Raw genomic sequence first — 20,321 nt, 5'->3', positions numbered from 1 at the left:
GAAATTCCTGGGGTCTTGGAGGCAGTAACACTGACATTTGCAGATCAGGGCTGGCCATGGTGTTATGGGCAGAGCAAAGAGGTCATCGACTCAGACAGCTCAGCCAGTGGAACTCCTCTGATTAAAACCAGCAGGTGGTGAATATATGGGAATGTAAAATCTTGTAAAATATTACTAAATATGAATGCCTCCTGTGGAATGTGGCCATTGAGACAAGATGTTGGAGCCTGGGCTGGTTGTGTTGCAGCAGGGAGGAAAATTCAATTACTAGTTTATCACTGAAAAGTCCCATTGAAAGCAGGAAAGAGAAGTAAATGGAGAAAGAAGTCGATTTTCCAGTAAGGAAAAACATTCAGAGGCATTCAATTCTCCTTGCTCCGATTCCAAAAGATTTTTGTCAATGTTTTGATTTTCTAGGTATAAACAAATCGCATAGTCTTTTCTGTTTACATGATTTTCTTAGATTTTTTTTATCCTCTTACATTTCCTGTCCTTCAGGATGATATACTGGTATATTTTACACAAAATAAATACAACAGGGATTAAATTGTGCATATTTTTTTATCCAGACTTGGAAATCTGGGCAGTTTACTGGGACCACCTCTGCTACCAATAGTTTTGTTTCCCTATCAAGATTTATTTTGTGGCTAAAACTTTAGGAGAGCTGAAAGGAGCTTTCCTGTGGAAAGGAGGTTCCATGCTCTGTTCCAGAGGAAACTCTCAATGTGCCTGTTGGTATTTCACTTAATTCTTAGTGAGTTCTAAAGCCCCAGCTCTGAGCAGTAGCCATATCTTTAATACAGGACTTTCCAGGCAGTTACTTAGATTGCTTTTAATTTGAAGCTCTTTCACTATGAAATATGAATCAAAACCTTGAGTACCTTTTGCAGTGTATTTGCTAGAAAAGTCACAGTCATTGTCATTCAGATGAGGTTTTTAGAGTGTGTCTCAGATGTAGCCCAGCAGAATTAAATTTGTTTTGCAACAACAAAAAAAAAAAAAAAAAAAGGGATTGAAGGATCTTGTGGGAAGAGGTATCCACAGTGAGAGACACTATGTCTTATCCTAGCAAATTCTACTGGTTATCCTGTTTCAATTTACAGCTCCACTGACTTAAACTTTTCTTCATTTACTCTCTCGATCTCCTGTTCTGAACTGTATTGTATGGCTGTTTTCACCAGTCCTCCTTCCCTTCAGTTCTGGGGGGAAAAAGTAAATCCTCCAAAAATAAATTGGCGGAGACTGGGGGGAGAGTTTGTATTTTTACTTGGGAGGGGGAAAAACTTGACTTGGAGGAGACTCGAGGGGCCCCTCATGGTCGCCTGCTACTTCCTCATGAGGGGAAGCAGAGGGGTACTTCCGATCTCGGTTCTCTGGGACCAGGAACAGGACTTGGGGAATGGCCTGAAGTTGTGTCAGAGGAGGTTTAGCCTGGACATCAGGGAAAGGTTCTTCCACCAGCGGCTGTCGGGCACTGAACAGGCCCCCAGGAATGGTCACGGCCACGGCTGCCAGAGCTCCAGGAGCGTTGGGACAGCGCTCTCAGGGATGCGCAGGGTGGGGTTGTTGGTGTGTCTGTGCAAGAACAGGACACGTTTCGAACACCGGATATTGCCCAGTCCAGGGCTCTACAGCAGCGCTCAGGAACAGACCCCGGGACGCCTGCGGCTTCTCCCTGGGGCAGAACGGGCCCTGCGGGGCTCCATCAGGGCGGCGCTGCCGCGTTCGCCCGTGCGCGGCCGGGCCCGAGCCGGCCGCCGTCGTGCCGGGCGGGGCCGCGGGAGGAGCGCGGCGGGGCCGGGATGGCGGCGCGTGCTGGGTGGTGCTGCCGGGCCGGGCTGGGCTACGGGGCTGTGCTGTCCTGGGCTCTGCCGTTCCCGGTTGCGCTGTCCCAGGCTGTGCTGTCCCGGGCCGCCGGCGGAGCCCTGGGCACGCCTCGCTGGGGACGCGCCGCTTCTTCGTCGGCGGCCGCGGTGAGCGGCAGGGAAGGGCCGCAGCCTCGGGAAGGTGAGCACGGGGTGCCCGAGGCGGTCGGGCTGCACCGCCGGCATGGCGGGACGCACGGCAGGCAGGGCTGCAGCGGAGCGGTGCCTGTGTTAGGTTATTCCCAAGGGGAATTTCATTGCTGTGTGTACTCCGGGGAAGCCTTTGGTGTCGTGCCTGGCCTCTGCCAGTGGGAGTGATGGGTCAGGGTTTTCCCGGCCTTTTCCCGGTGGGCATCTGGAGCACGCCGGGTCGCTGAAAGCGCAACAGAGTGATCTCCGGTGACGCTGCTGTAGCTAAAGGTGTCCTGACCTGAAATTACAGATGTTTGTAACCGGTTGTAAGATTGTTGTGACATGTGGCTGTATGTAAAAGCACCACGGAAAAGGTAGGTCGAGGGATAAAGGAATACTGAATATTATCTGTTGGAAAGCCCTGAATGGATGTACCGTTCGGTTTGAGATTTTAATAGCAAGAAAGTGATGAAGAGAAAAGGGTTCATAAAGTTTTCAGATTAGGAAAACAACATGCGAAATCCACAAGTTTTTATGGGGTAGGGTTGTAAGACTTACGAAGGAAATAAAAGAATCCAAACATCCCTTCTTAAATCTCAGTCATCGCTTTTTGCTAAATATGTGCAATCAATGAAATCTCTGAACTCAAACCAAAAACTTGAAAATAAATGCCGTCAGGCTCATCTTTGAATGTCTGAGGCCACATTATTCTGGTGGTGTTGTTTGGACAGTGGGGTTTGGAATGTTTTAGAGTTTGGGGAGAAGGAAAAAATGGGGACAGACCGGCATGCAAAGATCAGTGTTTAGTTTGAAAGTCCAGTGGTATTTGGTGATTTCATTCATTCCTAGGGATCCCTCACCACAGCTCCAGGTGAAATCAGTGAGCTATAAAGTAGGGCCAGGAAAAGCCCAGGCCTGAAACTGATTAAATGCTTTCACTTCCTTACACCTTCTCTGGGAATGCCCAGTGAGCGGGATCAAGGTATTCCCCACCCCCAGTTTAAGAAGAGAAACAATCCAATATACAAAACGTTCATGCAGCTCATGTGCTGGAGAGTGGCACAGAAGACCGTGTGAAGCTGTGCTGTCACAAGGAAAGGATGGAGCCATGGCACTCTCCTTTTGGGAGTAGGAACTCATAAGTTTATCCATCTTGTGCTGCTGATGGAGAGTGATTTGTGACTGCTGTGTGGGAAAGAGGAAAGGGAGCATAGGAATGACGGCAAAAATGTCCTTCATTCTTGTCCTCCAAATTCTTTTTTATTTTATTTTTTTAAATAATTAGTAATCTGCAGTTTTGAGTATCTCGTCTTCCCCTTCTTCCATGTAAAGATTGGAGAATATTACTAGATACTGTCACAAAGACAAAAAAATGTACAGAATTATGCTGTATTTTTTGCTCCCTAAACTACAGAATAATTTCTTTTTAAATTGTTTTTGTTCACCTCTTTTGTTTTTCCATCTTTCAGGTTCAGTAAGGAGAAGAGGCAGGACACCACAGTTTGTAAGATCGGTAAATTTACAGTTAGTTCAAGTGTTTGGGAAAATTTTCTAAGTTCTGTGTTGTATCAGTTTACTCAGGAGCCCTTTCTGCAGTCAAATCCTGGTGAAACAATCCCTTGGGACTGGCGTGCCATCACCTGGCTTCTGTAACTTTTTCAGTCTGTGTTATCAAAAATCAAATATATAGCACTAAGCTGATGGTTAATTTGCATTGACACCATGTAGCGCAGGTCTGAAAAGTAACTTAAAGTTGCATTTCCAGTAACCCAGACATGTCAATGTTGTTTTCAGCCTGAGTTTACAGGGTTTGTGGTATAAAGATTTCTGGCATAAAGCTTTTCTTTTTCTAAGAGCATTTAACTAAAATGATGGTCATTTTTTGGAGTGTATAAGCTGTTTCTGCAATATGCTGATACATTGTCCCTACACTGAAATTTCTATGGCAAGAAATTTCAGCATTATTTATTACGAGCTGTTCCACACCTACAGAATTACAGATTTTTAAAAGTCATTGTCTTGTTCCCCACCAAACATTCATGCCCTTTAGGAAACAGAGTTTGCAATTCTGTGCTGGTTTGATTCCCCCTCCTGATTTATCTTAAGGCAGGATGATGGCAAGTTCTTCTTCCTAAGCATCTCTGGCATCAAATACAGTAGAAGATTGGGAAAGGCCAGGCAACTGATATGGGAGAGGCTCTCTGCTAAAAATTCCTCTACATATCAGCACTAACTTTTGCTGAAAAGGTGTCTTGAAATGTCCAGCTGTGGTAATTGATTCCTGAAATCACTGTTTGGTGTGTTGATCCTGTCTTGTCTTACATCCCGTGTATCTCCTGTCCCACCTGTCCCCTTTACCCTTGATTAGGCTGCACCTCCCAGGACGGAGAGGATGGCTGTGGATCAGGACTGGAGCAGTGTTTATCCAACAGCAGCTGCCTTCAGACCTGCCTCTGTGCCTCTCCCAATCCGAATGGGTTACCCAGTGAAAAGAGGCGTGCCTCCACCAAAAGAAGGCAACCTAGAACTTATCAAGGTAAGACACATGCCATGGCTGGGGGATCACTTTTAAAGTCACTGTTCACTAAGGCTGCACTGCTTTGATTTGAATATTTGTCTTGGAGACTGTTTTTTGTTATTAAGTCACATAATCCTCTTGTATTTCTAAGTGGTAACAAATGTAAAGTTAATTAAAAAGTGAATGATATCAGGAGACTTTTTAGGATGATCATGCTAGTGACTTTTGTCACAGAGTTAAGTCTTTCCCTAAATCAGACTTGAGAAGAGTCTGCTCATATGAACATTTCCTTAAAGCTTGCTACACTGCTTTAGCAAATGTGAGAAGTGTAATCAGATTTCAGTAATGCCCACTTACTTCTGATCAGACAAAAAGCTATTATTTTGGTAACTGTTAATGTGTCTGTTTCAGATTCCCAATTTTTTGCATCTTACTCCTCCTGCAATTAAGAAGCACTGTGCAGCTCTTAAAGGTGAGGGGGGTGGGGGGGGGTTTGAGGTTTTTCTTTTTTTTTTTTTTTTTGTTTGTTTTGTTTGTTGTTTTTTTCTTTTTAAACCATCCCTGGAAGTTTTCAGACAGCAGGATGTAACTGTGTGTGATGGAGGTGAGACATGGTACACTTGCGGAGCTGGTTTTTTAGCTGGCTGTGGCTGATACTGTCTGCTTTCCTGCTGCTGCCAAAAGTCATCCAGGAGGTAGCAGATAAGTCTCAGGAGACTGTTAGCACAACAGTAAGACTGAAATGTTACTTTTCCATGAGAACTTGCTTGAACTGATGAGTTGATAGTTCAGTGGTTTACTGAAGGTGAGTGATGAATGTGACTCAGTTCTCAGAGAACTCTGTGATTGAACCAGGCTTCAATCAGTAGCCCTTATGGGCTGCATTTAATGACCAAAAAGCTGTTAATGTTAAACCCTCTGTGAAAGCGGGGTCTGCTGGAGAGATGTAGGATCTACTGGAGACCAGGAGCAGCCTTCCACACAGCAAGCCTGTAAGAGAAACCTGATGAGGAGCTCAGGCAAAGGAAGCCTTTTTTGTGATGAGGGTGGTGAGACAGTGGAAGAGCTTGCCCAGAGAAGGTGTGGATACCCCATCCTGGAAGTGTTCAAGCTTAGGCTGGACAGGACTTTGAGCAACTGTATCTCATAAAAAAATCCCCATAGCAGGAGGGTCACTTCCAACCCAAACCATTCTATGATACTGTTTGGCTGCTGTGAGACTGCTTCTGCAGTACTGTATCCTATTTTGGGGAATCCAGTACAAAGAGGGATGTGGCAACACTGGAGCAAGTCTAGCAGAAACACTGCTGATACCTAAATGAATGGTTTCTAGGACTAGTACTTTTAAAAACATATATTGCAATACATTTGAAAGAAAAAAAAAACAAAAAACAAACAAACAAAAAAAACCCAGCCAAAACCCAAACAGACAGATATTACTCAGAGCATTTTTTCTTTATTGTACAGATTTCTGCACTGAGTGGCCAAGTGCTCTGGACAGTGATGAGAAATGTGAACAGCATTTTCCCATTGAAATTGAAACAGTAGATTATGTTTCTTCAGGGATTTCTATTCGGAATCCCAAAGCAAGAGTGGTGACCTTAAGAGTAAGTAGTAGTTAAGTAAATAAGTAAACAGCCTTTGTTTCAAACCCCTAAATACTTTGCTTTGTTTTCCAAACATACAAGTGTGATCTACTGTAAGGAAATGAGGTAAATGGAGGGAATTCAAAATCACACACAAATGAGTACATCTGTGTGTTCCTGACCAAATCTGTCCATTCATATTGACTGGCCTTGGGGCTTGTAGAGCATTGTGGGGATGTTTATTATGCAGATGTATATTGTTTGAATACCCACATTCTTGCCCTGTGTTAAGATTTCCAACATGATACAATCCGAAGAAATTCTGCAAATGCATCCTGAATAGCTCTCCTTGATAGAAAATGTGCCTGTCTCAAGTACTTCTGAGTTCAGAGTTTGGATTTTCCAAGGAATTAAAGTTGTTTTCTCCTTTTCTTGAAGGTTAAACTTTCGAACCTGAATTTGGATGACCATGCAAAGAAGAAGCTCATTAAGCTCGTGGGAGAGCGGTACTGTCGGGAAACAGATGTACTCACAATTACAACAGATAGGTGAGCTGTCAGAAGGAAAAATATTGTAGCAATGCCTACAGCAGAGAAAGGGCTGGGTGTCTTCTAGTAATACCAGTTTTTGTCTTGGTGAATTATTATATTTTAGGACTAAAATAGGACTTAATTAACATTACTCCTGTTATTAACTGTGAAAAACAGGTTTTAAAAGAGTTCAGACAATGTATTATGGATTCCACTTTGGCACAGGGGGCAAAGAAGTCTCCAGAAGATTTGTAAGTTCTTGGGTATTGTATATTTTCCTGCTGACTTGCAGCTGCCATTCTTCTCTGTTCTTATTACTCATGCCCCCATTACAATGTTATTCTTGGTTGTGTGCAATTGAGAAATAACACAGGAATCAACCACTCATTTCCTAAGCTTCCCTCCTTTACACAGTAGAAAATTTAATGGTCGGTTTTAACCTTTTGTTCAAAAATTGTTTCTGTATTTGCAGGTGTCCCTTGAGAAGACAGAACTATGATTATGGCATGCACCTGCTCACAGTTCTGTACCACGAATCCTGGGTAAGCAGTTGTACATGGACTCTCTTGATGTGCTCTCTCATATTTTAAAGTAAATGACCTTAAAATTCTGTTCTCTTCCAACTCACTTTTCTTCAAATTCAACCAAGAGAACATCTTGCAGAATTCCAAACTCCTGTCTATTAATTAGAATATGTCTTTTCTTGGACTCTTACTGGGCTGCAGTAAACCATGGCTGTCATTTGGAAGTGTTCTGCTTCTTAAATGATCTCTCACAATCTTGTCTCAAGCTGACTGCTTTTCTGAGCTCCCTCTTGCTCAGAAAAGGGGCAGCCTTCCCACCTTCTGACTACAGATGTTCCTTTCCCAGGGAATTCTTCACACTTGTCTCCTGTATTTTTGTGGTTGTGTTGGTGCCCTTCAACAATTGTACAAGCATTTTTTACAGAAAACAAGTGAGCAGTCTGAACTGAAATTGTCGTTGTTGGAAATCCATAGTAATGTTTTGGATGACTGAACTTTGTTCAAGCGTCCCATGTCACTATCACATCGTTTGAGACAGACAAAGCCTTCATGATCTCCATATGTCACTCTTACAGAAGTTGTACCTTATCTACTGCTGAACTCAAACTTATTGTTTTCAGTTGTTCTAGAGTAGGAAATGTCTGTATTTAGCAATTTTATGAATTTTCTTGAATTTGATCACTGCAGTGCTGATGTTCAGAATATCCTGAGGAGGATGAGCTGTATTTCCCTTTCAGTGGCAGTCACCTTAAAGGATAATTTTGTAATTGTAGATCATTATTGCATCAAAGTAAATCAGTGGGGAAAGATAACATTTCAATTTGCATTACAAATCTTAAATTAATGGCAGAGTAGTTTCCAGTATTAAGCAATGACAAGAGAGCTAGACAGCACTCGCTTTAATAATTTCAGACAAACACCACGGATGTGCTGGGCTCCAGCTTTAATTAGTGCTGGCAGACAGGGCTGTGCAATATTGATATGGGAGTATTCAGTGTGTATTGAATATGCACAAGTCTCTTGCACTTTTATTACCTTTCCTCCACATTAATATTTGATGAGTTCATCAATCAGTTGTAATTGTCTTTGATTCCCATGAAAAATTAATGGTTTCCTGAGACATGGGTTTTTATTTTGTGTGACATGTTTTTTTTTGTGGCATGTTTTTTTTTGCCCCTGATCAGGGATAATGCCTTTTAATAACTTGATGAAAGATAGTTTGGATCCATTTTGTAAATCATGAGTAAGCAGTCTGTGGTTTATTTCCATTTACATAAACTTTAATATTGGAGGAGAATGGACAGGGCCTGGCCTTCCCTTTAGGCAGTAATATCAGTGCCGTTTGCAGAACTAATTGTAGGATTTGATGATTTCCCAGCAGAGTAGTGCCACACTGCTGATACATGTGGCTGCTGGAGTTGAATCAAAAGATGAGGGCAGTGTTCCGTTCTTGCTGAGTGAAGGAAAGCTGGATGCATGTAACTTCTGCCCTCAAGCCTCAAAACTTTGCCCATGACCACTTTAAATGTGGCAGAACTCCTGTGATTTACATTAATAACTGTATTTTGTCGATTGGAAGCATGTATAGGAGGAAAAAGTTATATGCAGATATACATCAGGAAATGGAATTTCATGTGTAATTATGTTTTTGTTGCCAGTGATGCATCATCCTTTCATTACGAATAAAAGAAGTTAAGAATGCAATATCAGATCCACGAGTTCAGTTATTTTAAAACAGTCTTTAAAATCTTCACAACCTAAGAATGTTTTGTTTTCTCATTCTAAAATACTTGGAGATGTTTTGCTTCCTGTTTACTAGTTGTCTTGTTATTAATCAAATATTGCTGTTTTATTAGCTTTCAGAATATATTAATTAGATGGCTGATTGCCTGAACTATTAAGAATTACATTTCTCTTCTTTGGACTTTTTCTGTGATTCCTTTCAGATTATCCCCCAGGATTGTGCCTAGATCAAATTAATCAGTGAAAGAGTGAGATATATTAGATAGATTATTAATCAGCATCTTAACCAGTTGTATTTTTGCTGCCTCTGTATGATTGCTGCTTGAGTGCTGTAACATCACTCTAAACCTCGAAGTCATCGTATGGTACAGGTGCTTTTCAAAGAGGGTTTGCTGCCCTCTAGTGGTTGAAAGGATCGTGGATGGTAATCCACACAGTTTGGATTAATAGTTCATCACTCAAAAGATCACTTCTTTTGGGAGTTGAAAGCAGGAATGAGAAGCAAATGCAACAGGAAGTCAATTTTCCAGTAAGGAAAAACGTTTAGAGTAATTAAATTTTTATTGCTCTAATTCCACATGGTATTTCAACATACACAAGATATGGGAGAGAGAAGGATCTTGATTTAGCCTTGCAAAGCTGGGATCTTGAAAGATTACTGACTCGATCTTCTCGAGTGTGGCCCGGCTAGCTCAGTGTTGAGGTTTCTCTTCACTCGAGTTTCGAGCCAGCATATGTTTGTGGGGTTCACTGATTTTCTTCAAGAATTCAAGTCTATAGAGTGAGTAAAGAAATCGGGGGGGACTCTCTCTCTGGTTTGCATTCCACAGTTTATTTCTGTGAAGGGGAATCCAAAGGACGAGAGACCAAGGATTTGGGGTCTGGGGGGTCTCTTTTAACAGGGTTTCTTGGAGGGAGGGAACATCAGAGAAAGAACCAATTATTTTTCTCAGTTAGTACATCTTACAAGCTTTCTACAAATCAAGGTTACACACACCAAGATAAGAAATAACAGACAATTGCCCACAAAGGTGTAGGACTATTCTCCACAGAGGGGCAGAGGGGGAGAGAGGGGGGGCTTGGTTTCCTGGCAACACAGGGGGAAAGAAAGGGAAGGTAAGCATGCCCTCTCAGCTTCCATAGCTCAGAGGCATTCTGGGACAGGAAAAACAGAGTTACAAACTTCCGTGTTGGAAAGAAGGGTCTCTCTTCTCCCAACCCCGTGCTCTCCTGGGCTAAAGAAACTTCAAGCAGCTGGAAATGCCAGCAGGGTCCTCTCTTTACTCTATCCGGCCTCTCGCCGTGGGGCTGAGGAGAGAAACTTCAGTAACCATGGTAACTTGATGCCAGGTACAGTTAGGAGAAAGAGAAGCTGGGGGGGGGGGGGGAAATCACAGCTAAAAGATGGGAAAAGATACATTTCAAGCTATCAACTACAACAATTACTAAAAAGTTGTCCTGGATTTTCCGTTCTCCACTACTTCTTAGAGTAAGAAAAAGAAAGGTGAGGGAAGGAAAAAAATATGAATGGGCAGATAGCATGGCAGTGGAGGCTTAACTAAAATTTATCCTTCAACCCTGCAGCTGTACAGCTTGATTGAATGTCAAGGGAACTACTTTTGCATTTCTTTTTGGAGCTTTCAATGGTAACGCACTAGTGGTATGCAGTGTCTGTGTCTGCATGCTGAATGAGTATTTTTATATGAGCACTGGTGATAACACTCAAATCCATCACATAGCTTTTCTTCAGGCTTCATCTTAATTCTTTTTCAACTACAGTCATTTTAAGCTATTTAAGTCATTCCAAATAAACGTAATTTTTACTGTTTCAGGTTGTGCCAGTAATACTTGGTAACAGCAGAATTTTGCAGTTCCATAGTGGGAGTTTACCATGTAATTCAGCCTAAAATATGTGAAAGGATATGAGTCCACTGTTGAAACATATGCAGATCTCTGGCTACTTAGGATTTAAAAGTTCATGTTAGGAACACTCGGATGTTATGACATGGGGGTTGTAGAGTTGCAGTGGGAGTTGGAGAAGGTACTCAAATCTTGCTGAAGCTCCCTGGGCATGTTTTTGTATCACTGAAAATGTTCAGGGTAAAGGTTCTGACTTGGGTATCTTAGAACAATGACAGGTGGTGTAATTGTACTCTCCCTACCTAGAACAGGCTTCTCTCTCAGTGTTGTTTAAGGGGTTTAAGTAATGCAGACTGAGGCTGAAGTGAGGATGGTCTAAATGTTGGAATATGTCCTTTGTTTTGAACAATTAATTCCATTGCATGCTCACCAGAATCAGACAGCTGAGAGAATCTTCATCAGTAATGGGAACCAGAAAAGGTAAAGTGGCTTTACAGTAGGTGTTAAATTTCATAAATTTTCTCTGAATTTAAACATTTAAAATCAAAGGAAGGAGCTCTTTTGACAGGAAATACATATTTTAGTAGAAGGTTACACCTTTTTTTTGTACTTCTTGGAACCAAAAAGGATGAGCATTCCAGCAAAAGGCTGAATTAGGAATTGTCTTTGTAATATTTCTGACTATAGTAAGCTCCTTGCAATACCTTGTGTTTAATCTCCATGTTTCTTGTTGCTGGAGAAACAAGGCTCCTCATTGATGCATAAATACAGTTTTTGCAGCTGTTCAGTTTTCAGTCTGTGTTGGAGTGAAATGAAGTCTCGTGGGGCATAGACATTCATAAAAAAAGTGAACAGAAAATCAACAGACTTGGATTTTTAATATCACTGATCTCTCTTGATGAGATCAAAATCTTATTTGGTCAACCTTCAAAAGGCAAACTGAGGTAGATTTTTTAAAAAAAATTATTTTTATATTTATTAAGGTATTTACCTTACAAAAGACCCTTTCAGAAACCTGGATTTTCCAGAAAACGCATGCAGCCACTCTAGCCTAGAGAAATTAGATGTTGTCCTTAGTTTTGAAAGAGGCTGATGGTAACTTTCCTAAGTTAGTTACAGAGCCAGAGAGTAAACTTGAGAGCATCATTAATTATGAGCACATCATTAATTATGAGAGCATCTCTTATGCAGTATTTGTTTTTGGGGCAGAGTTCTGTTTTGTTTTTCTGCTTGTTATCCTTTTTTGTTACACATTTGTACCTCACTGGAACTTTAGTCCTCCTTTAGTCTTGGTTTTCTCTTGACCGTCTAGAAGTCCTACCAGTCCTGTTCCATTGCTGTGTCCTAGAAAATAGAGTTCTGCTTATTCAGAGCAATGGATTTTAACTTACTGCACATCAACAAGTAATTACAATTTCTGTATCCAACCTCATATGATACAAATAGGTTTTGACTTTCTGCAAACTCCTATTGATATCTCTAAGTTGCTAATTAAATAGTGCAGATTAAAGGTGTATTATATCCAAAAAGATAAGCACTTAAGAGTGAAGGCTCCCAGTAATTTGGAAAATGTTAGCATAGCTGTCATTTATTAGCTGAAAATCTAAGATCATTGTACCACATAGAGCATCTTTTATTTCAATGCAATACAAAGTGTATTTATTACAGGCGATACAGACTTTGAAATTTAACATGCCATTTAAGGAACTTTCCTTCCCCTCAAAAATAATCCTTTTAAAATACCTGATTTTTGCTGAACAGCATTAAATACTTAACTGTTCAAACTGTTGAAAAGAAAATTAACCAACATGAGTCATGTTTTCAGTTGCCCTCAACATTTCTATGTGCCACTAGAGAAATTTAAGTTAAAATGTTTTTCCCAAAAGGAAGATGGGGTAACTGACAATTTTAAGCCTCTGTATCACTGCAGCAGCAAAACTGCGAGTTGAACAGGCAGAAGAAATCTTGAGCACATTGATGGTGAAATACCTGCTTAAGAGATCCCAAATTCTTTCCTTTCTTCTCTAAGGTACCATATAAAGTGAAGCTTTTTATTAATGGCTCACATGTAAAAGGTGACTTCACTGTCCAAAGTCTATTTTAGCATTCGTACTTTCAGAATTCAGATAAGCACTGTATAGGCTTGTAAATCTCCCAATGTACTGGCTTAAACTGTAGCATAAAATATTTGCTTAGAAAGAAATCCTTAATATGTTTATAACATTCAAAAAATAATTCTTTATATTTGCATTAGGAAGTGAAAAAATAGTCTTTCTCTGCCTCTTTAGTCATAGGTTTAGATCTTTGACTTTATATGGAAAATTGTTTTCTGTTGTTTTGGTTTGGGTTTTTTTGATTCCAATTTTAAGTCTTTTAAGAGGAAAAGGTTGAAAGTATCAGCCAAGCACATCTTTAGCCAAGCTGGATAATACTGAGATTCTGTCTTTGTGTGATAGAACGAGGAATCCATTTTTAGTGAATTCTTATTTTCAACCTGGTTCGCAAAGTGGGGGTTCTAGGAAAATATTACACAATATCACGCCTGGATTCTACTTCTCCACACTGATTCCACAGTTTTATTCTCATTTTTAAGATTGTAGTGTTCACTAACATGCTAAATCTGTAGGGGACAAAAATAATTCAACTAATGAAATTTGAGTGATAAAGACCTAATTTTTGAACTTTATTTAATTGTTCTTATTAGTTTTATCCATAACACTTTAAACTCAGTCTGTAACATACGTAACATTTCCACTGTTCAGAGTCCATGGTGCTTGTCTACCTAGAATACATTTCCAGTTGTTTATATAATTCTGCAGTCACTTTTCCCTTGCAGTAATTCTTGTTGAAAAGTATCTAAGTTTCACTGGATACAGTTAGTTTGCAAAAACTAATGGATTTGGAAATCTCTCCTCCTGTCAAATCCCTTTCTGCCTTCACCCTCACCTCCCATCACACAGTCAGACTCTATTTTAAAATCCGTGTTGGCATCATTTTGTTGGGAAGATTCCTAGAAAGAAATACTCAACAGTTGCTTTAAAATCTTGCTTTGTATTGCTCACAAGAGATAGGTAAATTTTAATCTGTTCATCAGCGTGCATCTCCAAAATCCTGTAAGTTGCTGTGTGCAGAGAAGGATTTTCCTGAAGAGATAAATGTGATACTGTCATTAGTCCTTGTAGTCTCTGCTATGACTTAGAGGTGTTTAAAAGCCTCACAGAGATCTTTTGTTTGAACTTCAGATATGAATTTGGTCCAGGGAGTGGCCAGGAGTGATACCCATATTCCTTTACTCATGAGAAACCCTATCCCTGTGAGAGAGGCTTTGGCTTGAAAATTCTGTTGTAGTTCAGGGGAAAAAATGTCTTGGATAGCCACTCCGCAGATAACCAAGGGATGTGTAAAGTAGGATGATGCTGTTAATTTAAAACTCTAAATCTACACCCTAGATTGCAGGGTTTGTCAAACAGACAAGGAACACTTCACTGTGCCCACTTATTCCATTAATGTTTCAGCAGAACAGGGCTACAGGATGTCCCTTTGTTCCTGTTTTTCCCCTCCAGAAAATGAATGAGATCCTTTTACTCCTGTGGTTTAATTGTGTCCAGGGTTTAATGTAGTCATATGAACCTTTGAGCAGTGTGAATTGCTGCTTCTGATTTAGACTCAGACTCAAAAGACAAGAGATGCCATTTACCAGGTGCAGGACACAGCAGTTGGGAAAGTGTTTTAAATTCAGATAGAGGAATCCAGCCACACAAGAGTTGCAGGGTGAAAAAAACTATTGGAGCTTAATTAAAGGTTATTAATACTGTGGTTTGACTGCAGCAGCCTTGATTCTTAGTGGAAAGAATAACCTTTAAATAAACAAATGAAATACAGTACTAACACACACTCCACTGTACCTCCTTCACAGAAAAGAGAAATACAACAACAACAACAAAAAAAAAACCATCAACCAAACAACAACAAAAAAACCCTCCTCCCCGACTTGCGAGAGGTGTTTTTGGTTATGCATAGCACGGCTAAAAATTTACTGAAGAGCCCTTTTTTGCACGTGATTTTAAAAAAAACAAAATCTGTATGATGTAGAGGCTTTACTATAAGGTTTCTTTGAATGTATTTCCAGAGAAATGCAAGTTTTATTTATACATGATTTTATAACAATTGTAAGAAAAACATGAATAGTAAAACTAAACCCAAAGTATTTCAAATTGTGATTCTTACAAAGGTGAGGTAATATAAAGATACGACATACTGGTTACATCAGTAAAGTACTAAATAATTGTAAATACTCAAACATACAGCCTGCAATATATAAAAATGCAAATATATCACTGAAGCATCTGTATTTATCAAAATACAATAAAAAAATAGCAGGTTACGTTTGAAATATTCCTTAGAGATTCTTTCAAGGCCTGGAGAAATGTTGAAAGACAATTAATACAGAACAAGTGTATTTGCAGGCGTTTGGATGGTGTCTTCTGTCAGTGCCCAGCTTGTGATCCCATCTAATTAAGTAAATATCAGCACCTTGTGGAGAGAGAGTCTATTGAGCAATTTATTTTGCAGGAAGAAGAAATGGATTTGGTGGTGGTGCTTTTCTTCGTGAGTCACATCGCTGGTCACTCATTAGGCACTGTCTCACTTTCCCTCCACCAGCCAGTGTAGCCAGAGCAGAACCCTGTGCTAGGGAGATATGAGCTGGGTGGCTGCTTCCAGAACTGCAGTGTTGAGGGTTCTTTAAAATTACTACTTTTGCAAGGTTTTTAGTTATTATGTATAGGCCATAAGCTTTTCCTCCCACTCTGACTCACCCAGTTGTATCTGCCAGATACATAAAGAACCTGATGAGTAGGAGAAAGGAGCTCATCCTGCTCATATATGCTTGAGTTACAAGCCTTGGACTCTACAGGAGGAAATATCTTCCACCATGAATGCCGTTTTTGAAAGGAATTGCTCTGAGAGATCAATTTCTTCAAATTATTGTTGCTTTGTTTCAGTCTTGGGTAGTTTTTCAGGTTGTGTATTTTCTTTCAGAAAACTGAGAAGTGGGAGAGCGAGAAGTCTGAGGAAGACATGGAAGAGTATATCTGGGAAAACAGTCACTCTCAGAAAAATGCCTTGGACACACTGCTTCAAATAAAAGCCTCAGAGAATGTCAGTAATGTCACTAAGGAGGAGCTGCTGGCATCTGAAGTGGTTAAGAATTACAGAAACTCAGTCATTGCACTTAAAAACAACGGCGAAACAGAAAGTAATATGTCTCAGTACAAGGAATCGGTGAAGAAATTGTTGAATATACAAGCATGAGAGCAGAGTCTGCAGGTATACCTAATCATTACAGAGATGTTCAACTACTGTATTAGTATGTCTTAATGATATGGATGTATAATTATTCAGAACCTGAAGCAAAAAAATGAAACTTGACAATGAGTTAATTCCTGTCCATTAATCTTTTCCATTGAATAAAGTGTGTTTGGATTCATACTGGTAACTGGAATGTTTTATTCTGTGTTTTGTTAGCATGGGAGATCCTGGTTCAGTCCACTGCTTAATCATATTCTGATTCTCACACTTTTTGGGCCTTTAACCTAGAGCAACAATATCAAAACTAATGAAATTACTTAGGCTTCCAGTTCCATTAATTAGAAGTCTGAAAATTAACAGCTCTAAATGCTTTTCAAATGCCATTCAGATTTTTCCCTAAAAGTTAGGATAATGTTGCTTAAGTGGTCTGATTTGAAGAGTTGTTGAAGCACTCTGAACAGTTGAGGTTTTCAGTTGTTATTGTGAGGGCAAACAAATAACCTGTGTAAAAGCACCTGTCTCTAATATAATGGAGTAAAATAAGGTGGAAAATGAGATGGTAATGGGAAGGTGAACCAGCAATTGTTGAGAAGATCTCAGAGTACCTGGGACAGGAAGAAGGATGAGAGTTGGTGAGATGGGTTTGTAACTAAATAGGAGTGGACTGAGCCTTTTTACCCTCTGACTGCTGTTACCTGCTGACTTCTCTCTTGAAGGTACCCAGGCTTTTCAAGGAAAGAAAAAAGTTCTTAGCATCCTGTGTAGCACAGAGAAAGAATTATATCTATGTTTATCATATATTAGGTAATTTGTAATTGAAAGAAATTGATTTAAAACACTGGAATCACAATTTTATTGCCTTCTCACAAGTAAGAAAAAAAAAACCCGTACCAAACCTTGAAAGAACATAAATAATTCTTGCTTTTATTGTACCTTCCTGGCTTACTAAGATTTCAACTTCAAGAGAGTCATTCTCTAGAAGGGGCAGAGGCAGTTAAGGATTCTACATACCTATAAAAGAGCTGACCATGTGATCCTGCCAGCAGCTCGTTGAAAATAAGCAGTGTAAGAATAAGAACATTGAAAGCTGAGGGGAATTGATTCCTGCAGCATTCTGTGTGCTGAACTCACTCTCTGCTAGAATTTCTCACTCTGTGCTCTGTGTGTACATACAGTCAAGGAGTGGATCTGTTCCCACTGCCAAAACACTGTCAGTTTAGGAAGGATTCTTCTTAGGTCAAGGTTGTTTTCATATGGTGAGAGACCGAGTTTAGTGCAGCATTTTAATTCCTACGAGAATTTGCCAGAGCTGTAGCTAAGACTGAAAATGTTTGTCCTGTAATCCAAATTTTGCACCGACTGACTTGGTTCTTTAGTAGTCCTTCCTTTTGGATGTGTATTAATGTAAAGTTTTAGCAGAAGCTTAATATGGGGAAAGTTTCAGCTGTTGTCAGGCTGCTTCTTTATCCAGGGACAATGAGTATAGTGTTTAAAATTCCCATTTGAAATGGGAACATCTGTGTAATTCTAAATCTTCTCTGAACAGCCATGAAACCGAAACGACTGAGGAAGTAAGTGCAGTTTGACTGGAGAGAATGGTACGGCTGGTGCCTGGAGCTGTGCCTGGCTCTGTTCCAGAGGCAGTTTGGTTCTAGTATGGGCACAGGAGAATTCTGTTTTCTTAATTAGCTTTGTCAGTGCCTGCTGACAAAGGGCTGCCCTAGGAGCCACCTGGGGAGCCAGTGCTGTATACAAGGCTAGCAGGAGCAAGGCCCTGAAATGTCTTAAGAAACCCCAAACCCTGTAAGTTTGCTTTTCTCCACGGAGCTGTCCTTCTGTACTCAGGACATGTGAGCACCTGAGAAAATTCTCTGCAGCAGAGGACATCCCAGTTTTCCTTTGCTTTTCACAGAATGGACAAAAGCAGAACTCTGGAAACCACAGCTGAAACAACATTTTGACCTTACCAATAATAATGTCTGGTAGAAAGAACAGCACAGCAAGGGTAATTTGATTTTTTCATTAGCTCCACAGCTAATTGATGGAAAACCTAAAATGCACAGGCTTTACCAGCTCATTCTGAATTGTTCAAGCCTAACTTACGTACATACTATAAATGCTTCAGGTAATACAGGCAGGATTTAAGGTGACTCTCTCTTGAGCACAAAGTGTCTCTCCCAAAAACAGATGATACCTACTGGACAATGTTGGGATAAAACTCAAGCTTATACTTGTGGTTTTTACTGATGGTTTCTATGTTGCAGTACAGAACTTGTGTAATGCAGTGGGCAGGACAAAAGGCAGCTTGGATGCTATTTTGAGCTCTTGGATGTTCCTCTCTGCTTTTCTGCTTCTCCCTCTAAACTGTTAGTATTTGATAGTGTGACTGCAGAATACCTGGAACACTGGGATCTTTACCTCTGTAGGAGTCTTCCCAACCTCAAGGATGTAAAATACAGCACATATTTTTAAGAAGTAAACTACACATGTCTATTTTACTATACAATACTTTTGCATCTTCCATCTCTCTGGAATGCTGTGCTGAAGTTTAAAAACCGACAAGTTAGAGATTAAGAAAATTACAGGTTAAAGCAGCTCTGCAGCACAATAAATTCATCTTTAGCACTGGTTACTTATTAATTTGTCATGTACATTAAAATTTAAATTACTGAGGCATGCATCCCTCTGTGCACACCTTTGGGAACTTTCCTTTCATCCCACATATAAATATTCCAAAGAGTCAACATTTTTTTTCCCCTATGTTTTTAGGAATAAGGTTTCTACAAGCACAAGGAAGGGATAAAGGGACAGTTACCTAAAAAGAGATGTGCTGTTTGGACAAATCATCTTGTTACCCATTTCTTGCTTTTCCTCATACCTAAAATGTATTTATTTTCTTGTGACTCTCTTAGTCTGTAATAAAATAGCTCTGCTATTGTGTCTCATATAATCCTTTTTGTGCCAGTTTTTTTGCCCTCTCTCTGTCAACAAACCAAGAAATCTCTTCAGAACATAATCTTTAATCATTCCCTGCTGTCCCAGAAGCATTTGCTCATGGAACAGATAGAAATGTTCACTTTGTCTCCTGTATCTTTTTCTGATGAGAACGGAGGTTCCAGTTGCATTATATGGTTCTTCTCCAGAACATCATATTGAGAGTAAGACTCAACAGAGCATCAAGGTGCTCTGATGTGCACTCTGTGGTCACTAATCTGGAGATGAAAAAGACAAGGAACCAGGAATGACTGTGGCTTACTGCAGGCAAGGAGTTATTTTTCTGAAAGTGAAGGGAGGTGAAAACCCTCCTTTTTGAAAGCAAGTGGTTAACTACCTATGACTTGCTCTATTTAAAAAAATCTTACAGCTGTATCCACCCCATAAGATGGGGTTTTCTTCTTTTTTTTCCTTGATGCAAGCTGCTCTGGATGGTCACTGATAGCACAAATGAGCTGAAAGCACTTCTGATTTTGCTGTCAGCAGATGCTCTATGGGGAGCTCAGGGCACAGCTCAGCCTGAACTGGAAGAATGGACACTTAAGGACTTGGGGACATGAAGTTAATGCAAGTCTCAGGTAAGGAAGGGATTACAATATGATAGAACCTGTCAGTTTTCAGCTGAATTCTGTAATATTTATCTGAGAACAGTAATATCTTAATAGTACAGAGGAGAAAGGTGATGGCCAACATTCACAGTTTGTTTCCACACTGATACTGTAAGAACTGAGTTCCCTAGACAGGCTTTTGTGGCTGCAAGTTCAGCAACAGACCATAAATATATGTTATGGATTTAAGCATCTTCCCCTATCCCTGATGCATTATTTAATCATGACTTAAATAAATAATGCATTCCTTGTAGCATTATAAATTAACAAGTGAGGGGCATTGTGTTACCATATTGCTGCCTCAAACTGCAAATCTTTGTGAAATAGGGAGAAGAAGGCTTTAAGCGCTCTCCTGTCTTCAAAAATAAAAAATAAATTTGTATTCCAATAAAAATCCCTAATATGAAACAACTAATTCGAACATGAACTGTGTATACCTCTGTGATTGAAGATAAAATATTCAGCAATGCTTGGCAAAACCCTAGGCTAAAAAAATTGAAGCACATTATCCAGCTGAAACTATGGGGTAATGTTTAGGTCAAGAGAAGATAATTCTTCTAATATAAATTAGATTAAGATACCTGTATGTGAATTCTGTATCCTAAAAAACTACATGCAATTATGGAGCAATAATAGTTTTAGTATATTCCC

The 20,321-nt window shown here is 40.0% G+C and overlaps 1 protein-coding gene across 1 annotated transcript; it reads left to right on the top strand.

Moving 5' to 3' along the window:
- The first annotated feature begins 1,774 nt into the window (after window positions 1-1,774).
- Window positions 1,775-16,252, top strand: LOC131573908 (small ribosomal subunit protein mS35-like). Its single transcript, XM_058828277.1, has 8 exons — window positions 1,775-2,007; window positions 3,467-3,510; window positions 4,366-4,533; window positions 4,927-4,987; window positions 5,983-6,122; window positions 6,540-6,649; window positions 7,104-7,173; window positions 15,799-16,252. Exons 1-8 carry the CDS (start codon window positions 1,803-1,805, stop codon window positions 16,069-16,071), a joined length of 1,071 nt encoding a protein of 356 aa, XP_058684260.1. The 5' UTR covers window positions 1,775-1,802; the 3' UTR covers window positions 16,072-16,252.
- The last annotated feature ends 4,069 nt before the right edge of the window (window positions 16,253-20,321 follow it).

The sequence above is a fragment of the Poecile atricapillus genome, chromosome Z (genome assembly GCF_030490865.1).
Source record: "Poecile atricapillus isolate bPoeAtr1 chromosome Z, bPoeAtr1.hap1, whole genome shotgun sequence".
NCBI lineage: Eukaryota > Metazoa > Chordata > Aves > Passeriformes > Paridae > Poecile > Poecile atricapillus.
This window is presented reverse-complemented; position numbering and strand designations above follow the sequence as displayed.